Source organism: Chenopodium quinoa, unplaced genomic scaffold (genome assembly GCF_001683475.1).
Source record: "Chenopodium quinoa cultivar QQ74 unplaced genomic scaffold, ASM168347v1, whole genome shotgun sequence".
Classification (NCBI taxonomy): Eukaryota; Viridiplantae; Streptophyta; class Magnoliopsida; order Caryophyllales; family Amaranthaceae; genus Chenopodium; species Chenopodium quinoa.
The window spans coordinates 170,164-178,928 of record NW_018743136.1 but is presented as its reverse complement, the minus strand read 5'-3'; the positions used below and the strand labels follow the sequence as shown (position 1 = coordinate 178,928).

Here is an 8,765-nt window from a genome sequence, read left to right as displayed (position 1 = left end):
GTCGGACCATGCACACCTCGATCCTATTCATGGCAACAATTAATCTTTGGAAGGGGTTATTGTGTTGATGTGTACACTTTAAAAATTAGTTGCTTGTGTTGATAGCTATACATTTGTTATTGGTTTGTTATCTCTCTGTAAGTCTTACAGAAAATGATAGAGCAAATTAGTGAATAAACTTAACTACTTGCCTCTCGAATTATAAGGCAGTTTACCTGATACCCGTATTTGCCAGTGAAATGAATGCAAGTTGTTTTCTTGAATTCACGTATTCTTGTGTTTCAATGAGTTAATTTACTTAGCCCTAAATAACCTGGCTTGAATGACCCTAGCAAGATAAATTGACCCCATCCAAATATAACTAATCGGCAATATATCTGATTTTACCAAATATAACACAAACTTGAACCAGATGAACCAATTTCCATTTGAAAATGGTCTAAAACAATACGTACTGCAAAATAAAGACGAGCAACAAAGCCTCCCTCCATATAGCCCTGTTGTCAAAATATAATAATATATTCTGTTTGACATAATAATCAAATTTCTGCTACGTTGTAAATTACAGACAAGTTTTGCCAAATGTATCGTACCTTAAATAGCTTCTCAAAATAGCAGCTACTCTGACAAGTGACAATCCATAAACTGCCTACATATGACTATATGAGGTCTTCCATGAAAAACAAATTGCACTTGATGTAGTTAAAAAAAATAACAAAATATGCTTCTGTTTAAACATCAGGACTGCAATGGAAAGAATTTAAACCTCCTTGAAACACTACGAAGCCAACTAAGCTTGCGACTTTCAGAGAAGATGGATCAACTGGACAGGATATTTCAACTGCCCCTCAACCTGTAATGTCAACAGAGATCAACCTAATCTAGCTTCCCTTCTAAGCACCTGCATTGAGATAAGTAAACAGATTAATTAGGACCTTGTAGTCAAACTTCAGCACTTTGCACCTTAATCGGAAGGTTAATTTATCAAGATTTGCATGCAGAAAGAAAAACTATTCATCTATCTTGTTAGATAACTAAAACCAAACATATTGAAAATAAGTCCTTGAAGAAAGTAAAGCAAAGGTTGAAGTAGGATAAAGAGAGAGAAAACTCACATTTCAATTATATCATATTGTTTTAGAGGCTAACAAGTTAACCGAAGTATTAAGACAAGATAGGAGTAAAATATTAAAGTGTCTAAGTTATACTATGTATCAATTAACCCATCAGAAATAAAGAAAAAAAATAAAGAATAAAGAAATAAAGAAAAAAAAATAAGAATAAATAAACAACACTAACTGCAGATCCAAAGTTTGATAAATACCACACATATGGATTATGGAATGCAAGTGACTCATGCAGATATCAACATTGCAATAAGAATGGAGTGTGAAAAAATTAACTATTGCAAAATTCTAATAATACATGATGCCAAGTATAGATAAGCCAGGGGCTACTAGTGATGGTAAGGATGGCTGTCAGGGTCCTAAAGACCACACCACTATCTAATACATCCATCTGGATTTAGTTTCCCATTGCTAAATCAAATTATACATAATGATACTATTCTGAGAGAGGGAAGTAAATCATTAGCTCATGTCACCCTATCTAAAGCCTGTAAAACAATTGATGAGGCAATTCACCAACACTAAATTTAATATGAAAAATGTATTGGTAGAGTAACTCAATTCAGGTACGCTGTTTAAAAAATGGGCATCTACAATATGCAACTTCATTGATGTCACAGAGTAAAAGTAACAGTATTTTATATTCCCTCTTAACAGTATTTTATACTCTGTGTGTGAAGGGAGGGGATAATGTTGAGGTCGCAGAAGCTTTGGCAGCAAAACAGACTTTACAAATTGCTCTTGAGGTTGGTCTCACTAATGTGGTGCTTGAAACAGACAACATGAAGGTGTTCAGCCATCTAAGGAGCAATATAAGAGAGTCTTCCAGCTTTGGGCTTATCATCGACATATTTGAGCTTGCTAAAGAGTGTACTGCTGTTAAGTACTCTCATGTGGGAAGAAATGGCAACAAGGTGGCACATTATTTAGCTCATCTTAGTAAAAGTTTTGATAGTTTGCGTGTTTGGATCGAAGATATTCCTAATGCTGCTATGAACTTTGTAATATCTGATGCTTTAGTTGATTAATAAATCTTGCTCTTTGCTTTGTGTCAAAAAAAAAAAAAAAAAAAAAAAGATAAATAAACCTCAAGATAATTGCTATGAACAGCGTCACTTCTGAGAGAAAGCCCGCTAAAGAAAGAGGTGGCGAAAGATTTTAACATTTACACCTCAAGACTCAGACACAGATACGAGTGTCAGATACAAGTAGGGATGTCAATGGGGCGGGGCGGGGCGGATGTTGGCTTTCCCATCCCCACCTAATATTTTCATCCCCATCCCCATCCCCATCCCCGCGGCGGGTCCAATTTTCATCCCCATCCCCGCCCCACCGGGTACGACTCCAAAACCATCCCCGCCCCACCCCCCACTTGGATATCCATCCTCACCTAATCCCCACCAAAGACCCGCCTAATCCCCACCCAAGATCCACCTAATATCCGTATATCAAATACACAATCTTACATAATTAATACGAATTATAAAATAAAACATTCTATACACATACAAAGTATTATAATTAATATTGTATTTCATGTAATTATTTTATAAATAGAATAAAAATATGTAATTTTGCTTTAAAAGATATATAGATGTGGGTATAAGGTGGGGATGGGGCGGGTACGAAGTGGGGTGGGGTGGGGCGGGGCGGGGATGGGGCGGGTACAACTTAAAATCCACCCCCGCCCCATCACCCATGGAGGGTATGGTTTTTATCCCTATCCCCGCCCCACCACCCGCCAAACCAAGACCCATCCCCGCCCCATTGGGGCCGGGTACTTGATGGGGCGGGGATGGGGCAGGTCTCCTACTTGATCCGCCCCACTGACATCTCTAGATACAAGTACATATCCAAGGGTAAGACACATTATTAAAATTTATGGACATGATCCCTATATTGGACATGGATACTAAGGCATGTGCTATGAAACATAGTATTGAATGTGTATACGCCTTCATATTTGAAACATATCCAACATATACTTTTCAAGTTGATTTGTTAGCTAGTTCTAGTTGATATTCTGAGCTCAAGCACATTTATAAGCATAGACCGTGTGAGTTTATCCTCTATCTTGCTCTATTTATATCTTTTTCTCAATGATATTGAATATGTTGTTCAATCAGGTTTTACTAGCCCTTCAGTACAAGTTTCATATAAGTAAACCACATAAAGAGTTTCAGTTCACATATGATACATCTATGCAGTAACAGCAATTGCTACAGGACCAAAGTTTCAGAGGAACTAAAATATGGATAGAGAACATCAGATAGAAAGCAGCAAGCACTCAGATTTCATCAACCCTGAACATTTATGAAAACTCTCCACAAAATTAAGCATGTGGTTTTAAATTAGAAGTATAATTGTCACTCTGCATTTTTAAGCAAGTTTTTATCATGTCTAGTTGAGGAACCTTGCCAGCTAAGCAAGAGATGTGTGAAGATATACCAGATGGGAAGACCAATGCATCAGCAACAAGAGTTAAAAGTCTTAATACGCAAAGCAGCCTAAGAATTATAGCGTTGGTAGCTTAATAAACTTATAATGCATCTTTAAGTTTTGCCTTGATATTAATATTTATTGCTCGGTCCTACAGAAATCTTCCAAAATGATCAAGCGAAATTAATGAAAAATGTAATATTCAAACTAAATGAATAAAAGATTGTGGTAAAATCTAGCATAGCAGGTACCTCTTCAGCAAACTTAATCAATATGGTCGTCCTTGGCCGCAACTGCCCCTCCACTGGAACAAAATGAGCAGTTACAACAGCTGGAAAACCTGCACTATCCAAGACACCCTGCATTGGGTACCACTTGTCAGTAGAACATTCAAATTGTTAAAAAAAGTCATCAAATAGAGTGGTAGACAAAGTTAGACTAGATACCCTCACTATTCCAGCAACAAATGCACCACAGTTGAAAGTTCCCATATCTTTAGGTATTGATATAAACCTGAGATGTCACAGCGCAAATGATAGATCTAGGCTTGGCAGGAAAGCTAGAGAAAATGAAATCCAGCACAAGAAAATTAATCTTACCTGTTCACAAGGAGCTCTTTCTCACTGATCATATATTCATCTTCATGTTCAGTGCCCTTTTCGAGTGAATCAGCAACCTGCCATTGATAAAGTGGAATGCAGAAAGTCAGCAAAGGATATAACCAAGAAAGTACGACATCACTAACCAAGAGGTTATACAGCAATAAGTATCACTCAGCTAACCAAAATCCCAATATATCATCATGTATAAAAACCTTTACAGTTTGTTTGGGTAATGAAAAGGGGAGGAAATGAAGGGGAGGGAGGGGAAAAAGAGAGAAGGAAAAAGGAGGGGAGGGAATAATAACTATTTTTCCTCCAAATCTCTCCATTGTTGGAGAGATTAATTTCTTACAATTTAATCCCACCATTTCTATCCCCCTCCAATTCCCTTCATCCTTCATTTGTTATCCAAATGAAAGGTACTCCATCCCTCCATTTCCCTTCCGTTCCTATCCCTCCATTCCCTTCAATCCAAACACACTCTTACAGCACAACGATAGGGGAGGGAGGAGGGAGCGGAGACTTCATTATAAATGACAAAAATAGATTGGTGTTATAGACCCAGTGTCCACCTCCCATGAGCCACCCTTGAAGGTGTATGCAAGGAAGAAAAGAGCAAAAGAAGGGGACAAGAATTGAGCAGCAGGTGACACTTCAGCACACCGTAACAAAATCAATTAAGAAACCACTAAGGGAGTGGCGACCTTGGTCTGAGATGCTGTTGGTTAGGAGAAGCAGTAGAAGACAAAAGCAATTAAAAATTAGGGAACTGCAATGAACCCACTCCCACCACCACCCGTGACACCCACCTACAGCAAGCAGCAGGGGCAGACCAACAACAACAACAGAGACAAACAACAACATCAAGCAGAGAGAGACAGAGGGCAGAGGAGCAGCAGGGAAGACAGGCCTCCTTAGGCCATTTGTTTGTAGTGTGCAAAAATAGGAAGAAGACAAGAGTAGTACTAGAAGTAATTAAGGCATTGTTGCCATCTTATGCTTTGTAGTAGTAGTATAAATAGTAGTAGTTTAGGATAGAGAAGGCAGGCAGAAAGTATTAAGTTTAGAGAGTCTTGGAGAGTGATGGCCTAAAGCCATTGATGATTGTACGAAAGCTCCGAGCTTTATTTATCCAAATCAACCTTCCGTCCATTTTTTTTATCAACACCACGCTAGTTCGTTGCAGGAACCTTCTGTAAATGGAGCTCGAGTATATAAAGAGATTGTAATAGAACGGTAAGTTTTAATGCAGAATTTTTTTAGAGAATTCTTGAGAGGGATTAGTAGCCTAAAGCTACCGTGAGAGTGACAGCCTCAAGCTATTGAAACTCTTTTTGTAACCATTGCCAGAGTTAATTAAATCAAGCATTCAAGCTTCCATCTTCATTGTCATGTTTATAATTACAAATTTACAATTGTTAATTGAATTTCCTAGTCTACAACAGTGCTTCTTTCTAATACTTTTAGCATTGAGTCGGATGTGCAAATCCTTCATGGCATCCATGCTTTATGTACAAAACAGCAAAAACCTGCAGTAAAGCCATGAAATTATCCTAATTGAAAGTGCCCAAGATTCCGATTTATTTGGTTTCCAAGGCTCCTGTGAGGGATTGGGGGCTTTATTGTTTGCCTAGTATCAAGACTTATATTTGGAATCCTATTAAACCAGACACTGCTACAGAACAAAAATAGAGAACCTTGATACAAGGTGGAAATCAGAGTAGACCAGACGTCTTTCTCAAGTCTCATTTGAGACTGAACATGGGAGCACTTGGGTTCCATATGTACATTATAAAAGGAAGGCAGCATGGTGTAATGATTGCAAAAAGATTGGTACATGAGACCTCAATATGCAAGCAACAGTATAATATAGACAAGCAGAAAAGGTTAAGGAAGTTTGGGTTAATGTTTCTAGTACAAAGCTACATCTCAGATAGTGCCATTGGCTGACAGAATTCAGTGCGACTATGTTTGTACAAAGCTACATCTCAGATAGTGCCATTGGCTGACAGAATTACAGTGCGACTATGTTTGTGGGGATCATGGGCATCATCTCACGCAGGGAGATGCCAGTTGGTGAATTCTGCTCTTTAGAAAGCCCACACCTACTGGGCTTATTTTTTATCCTTCATAAGTAAGTGTTCTTGATATAAATGCTAAATACAGAATATCTTGGCATGGCAAGGCTACCAGAGCCAGTGTAAGCGGTAGGTGGAGATTTGCTTCTCAATTACTCTAGCTGCTTGCCTCAGCTATTTAAAGGTGTTTAAACTCCCAAAAAAAAAAAAAAAAAAAAAAAAACACACACACACAACAACAACGTAGTAGGAATTGCATTTATTAACATTTAACAGTTACTATTTGATCATAAACTAAGTCAATTGGATACTGTTGATGAAAAAGAAAAGTGTCAAATCTTTGAAAAAACAGAGGCCAGTATAAGGGTCCAGAATCCTTCAAAACCAAATATATATTCCTCACCAACTAGTACTTGCTTCATTTCAAAATGATTGCAACACTTTGACTAAAAAAGTGAGAGCTTTTTGGTCAAAGTGTTGCAATTTTTTTAAAAATGGAGGAAGTAGCAAATGAATCCTATTAATTTCAAAAGAGCAACAATGTCATATAACTGGAAAAAAAAAAGCCTAATGAGTCTTAATGTTCTCGAACCATCCAAAATAAAAGTTATTACTGTTGCTATCGTAGTTCCCCTCACCTCCCCCCTCTTTTCCCACAAGAATATCAAATGGTACAATAAAGTGAATGAACTTGGGACATACACACCTTTCCAAACAGCACCTTCCAAACAGTGCTGTGTACAAAAGATAGAATACCAAGCAAGCGTGTCTCCCTTCTGTTACCCTACAAAATTTACAAATATCAAGGTATGTAAGAGGTTATTCATAAGTATCAAATTGTTAAATTGCATCTTTTAATGTGTAACTCAAATCTATTTGCAGTTTCAAAAAAATTCCAAGTCTAAATACAAATATTCAAAAGGTATGTTAGAAATTCATGGAACTCCCCACGGTTTATTATTGTCATCCAAAATGCACCAACAACAGTGGTTCACATATTCAATTGCAACTAATTCAGACAAGACAGCTCGCCGAACCATTTTTCCATGAAAATCACATTATATCCAGAAACAGGAAGGTATCTTGTAATCAAATATAGGTTAAAGTCATTGAATTGACAGTACAATTGCTGTTTTACCTTATCCCTATGGCAAAGAAGTTCAAGAACTCGTGCTCCCACAGAATAGCCTGCATCTTCTAGCCTACACAAAGATTAGTACCGGCTTTTGTCAGGCAAATAAGGCAAACCCTTAATTCCTACACTACTCACACTCAGGTTATCAGTGCCACATACTGGCACATGTTCAACTGTCATACTAGCATTCTGTCAATTTCCACAATTTTGGTCTGAATTAAAGTGTTATGTGAAATGTGCTTATACCCATGTCTCGAATACTCGACTTAAGTAGTTTAAACAAAATGAAAAGGCCGAGCAACATAGTTTATATCTTGAGCAAGGTGATCACAAAATGAAGCTATCAAACACGAACAAAAACAATAACAACTAATACAAAGTAGATGCGAAATTAATAACAACAACACCACCTTCGTTCGAGCTCGGCAATATTATCAACCTGAGTCTGATTATACTGTACAAGCTCCGAAAACAAGAAGGCGAAAGCACTTAAGCTAACCTGCAATCGAATAACAAATCGAATTATCAAATAATAAATCAAACCTCCATTAATACAAAAACACCCTCAAAATTAAAAATTGAAATGCTGAAAATGGGATCGATCAATCAATCAACAATTAAGAAATACGCATACAGAAATCGGAGAAATTAAAGTGAAGTACCTCTTGTTTTCCTTTGCTTAAGGGTTTGTCGAGAACATTTGAGTATTGCTTGATCTTCCCTACTCCGATCATTGTTTCTGCTCTCTTTCTTCACAACACAATTTTTCTCTCTTCCACCTTCGTTTGAGGAAATGTCAAATAATCTGAAAAGATCTTTAATGAAATTTTGGGGAGGTGATTTGATGATGGTATTGAGTGAGAAGTAATTTTGGGGGGTGTTTGTTTAGAGAAATAAAAGAGGGGGAATAAGATTAAAAAAGGAGGGATTAAACAAGTCTTTTACGAAGTATTTGTTTAGATGGATGGGGATTATGAAGGGAGATAGGATGTGGATAAAAAAGGAAGTTATCCCTCCAAATTAGTAACTAGGGGTGGTATAAGGGATGGGGACTAAATTTAATGGGTAAAAGACATTATTGCCTTTAACGAAAGAGAAAGAAAAAGAGGGTGAAGAAAGGATAGTAAGAGTATTTTTGTATTTTTATTAGTTATTCCAATTTAATCCCAACCCATATTAAAAAATGGAATACACTATTTTTACTTATCCTATACTCCTATATAAAGATGGGCATCGTGACATGCCTGCCGTGCTGTGCCGTTCCGGGATGGGGCTCGTGCCGTGTCGCGCTGGCTGGGCGGCGAGCCGTGCCGTACCATGCCAAGTTTTGGCACACCCCTAGCCTACGGCACGACCCATGTGCCTAGCGGGCCGTGCCGGGCCG

At 37.8% G+C, this 8,765-nt stretch overlaps 1 protein-coding gene across 1 annotated transcript; it reads right to left on the bottom strand.

The window, feature by feature from the left end:
- Positions 1-452: 452 nt before the first annotated feature.
- On the bottom strand, positions 453-8,298 carry LOC110732037 (trafficking protein particle complex subunit 5-like). Its single transcript, XM_021911949.1, has 8 exons — positions 8,044-8,298; positions 7,792-7,880; positions 7,385-7,448; positions 6,953-7,030; positions 4,166-4,242; positions 4,013-4,079; positions 3,818-3,925; positions 453-901 (listed from the first exon to the last, which is right to left on the bottom strand). Exons 1-8 carry the CDS (start codon positions 8,113-8,115, stop codon positions 872-874), a joined length of 585 nt encoding a protein of 194 aa, XP_021767641.1. The 5' UTR covers positions 8,116-8,298; the 3' UTR covers positions 453-871.
- Between the last annotated feature and the right edge of the window lie 467 nt (positions 8,299-8,765).